Here is a 1,609-nt window from a genome sequence, read left to right as displayed (position 1 = left end):
ACCTGTAAGATATTGATGAGAAAATTGAAGAAGACAAATAGATGAAAAAATATAAGGTGTCCATAACTTGGAAGACTTAATATTATTGAAATGCTGATACTACCCAAAGCATTCTACAGACTCATGCACCCTCTATCAAAATTTCCAAGCCTTTATTCATAATAAAACTCAATAAATTGAGTTCCTTAAACTGTGTAGATGAGTTGAATTCACATAAAAGGAAATTTCTAGAAGTAAATGGACAAGTTCTCCTTCCAAAATCTGGTTAAAACATAACAATTTATTTAAATCCTGCAATCATGGGTAGTTCTTCAACCCCAGAACAGATAACACTTTTACACCTCCCTTCCTAAATATTCTTTCCAGAGCCCTCTTTATGTCTTTGTTCCTCAGACTATAGATGAAGGGGTTCAGCATGGGTGTGACCACTGTGTACATCACTGAAGCGATTGCACTTGAATGTGAGCTGTGGGTAGCAGCAGAGCTAAAGTACACTCCTAAACTTGTACAATAAAATAAGGAGACAACTGAGAGGTGAGATGCACAGGTGGAGAATGCCTTATACTTCCCCTGAGCTGATGAGATTCTTTGTATTGAAGAAACTATCTTGGAATACGAATGAAGAATCCCAGTGAGGGAACCACCACCCAATATTGCAGCTGCAAAATACATCACTATCTCATTAAGAAACACGTCAGAACAGGCAAGTTGAATCAACTGATTAATTTCACAGAAAAAGTAGGGGATTTTCAAGTCTGTACAGAAGGACAATCTCAACATCATTACACTTTGTAACAAGGAATTCAGGGCACTCATCATCCAGGACACCAGAACCAGCAGACCACAGAGCTGGGTGTTCATGATGACCGTGTAGTGCAAGGGGTGACAGATGGCTACAAATCGATCATAGGCCATCACGGTCAGGAGAAACATGTCCAGCACTGCAAAGAGGATGAAAAAGTACATCTGGGTGATGCAGTCTTCATAGGTTAGTACTTTGCTCTGTGTCCTTATGTTCTGCAGCATCTTTGGGATGGTTGTGGAGGTGAAACAGATGTCTACAAAGGACAGGTTGGAGAGAAAGAAGTACATGGGGGTGTGGAGGTGGGAGTCTGAGCTGACAGTCAGGATAATGAGCAGGTTTCCAAACACAGTGATCAGGTACATGGAGAGGAACAGACCAAATATTAGGGGCTGCAGTTCTGGTTCTTTTGACAATCCCAGAAGAAGGAATTCCAAAATTTTTGTATCATTCCCCGGTTCCATGTGGTGAATGTGACTATCAAGAAACAAAAATAACATGACTAGTTTTCTTAGAAATTAGCATTGTAAACAGTTGAAATTCTACAATTCATATTTTTCATTTAATATTAATATCTATAATTTTTATATGAAAAATTTCCCTCAAGTGATTACATGTGCTATCACTGAATACTTCATTCCACATTCAATCTTCTCTCCATAAAATCATTTATTCTAAACTTTGAAGAGAAATTATGTCACATATTTGGCAGTATAAATTGAAGACTGACTAACTTCTGGATAAAGAGCATACAGTGCTAATATACAATAGTTTGTACAGTTCAGTGATGGAGGAAGAATAGAAGCA

At 38.0% G+C, this 1,609-nt stretch overlaps 1 protein-coding gene across 1 annotated transcript; it reads right to left on the bottom strand.

The window, feature by feature from the left end:
• Positions 1–297: 297 nt before the first annotated feature.
• On the bottom strand, positions 298–1,302 carry LOC139032119 (olfactory receptor 7A17-like). The gene has a single exon (XM_070458425.1). It carries the CDS (start codon positions 1,300–1,302, stop codon positions 298–300), a length of 1,005 nt encoding a protein of 334 aa, XP_070314526.1.
• Positions 1,303–1,609: the final 307 nt, after the last annotated feature.

The sequence above is a fragment of the Odocoileus virginianus genome, chromosome 3 (genome assembly GCF_023699985.2).
Source record: "Odocoileus virginianus isolate 20LAN1187 ecotype Illinois chromosome 3, Ovbor_1.2, whole genome shotgun sequence".
Taxonomy (NCBI): Eukaryota; Metazoa; Chordata; class Mammalia; order Artiodactyla; family Cervidae; genus Odocoileus; species Odocoileus virginianus.
The sequence above is the reverse complement of the archived record's forward strand: the minus strand, read 5'-3'. Positions and strand labels throughout refer to the sequence as shown.

Excerpts from the sequence above, each read along its gene's own strand:
- LOC139032119 (XM_070458425.1), bottom strand. The coding sequence starts at position 1,302 with ATGTTATTTTTGTTTCTTGATAGTCACATTCACCACATGGAACCGGGG.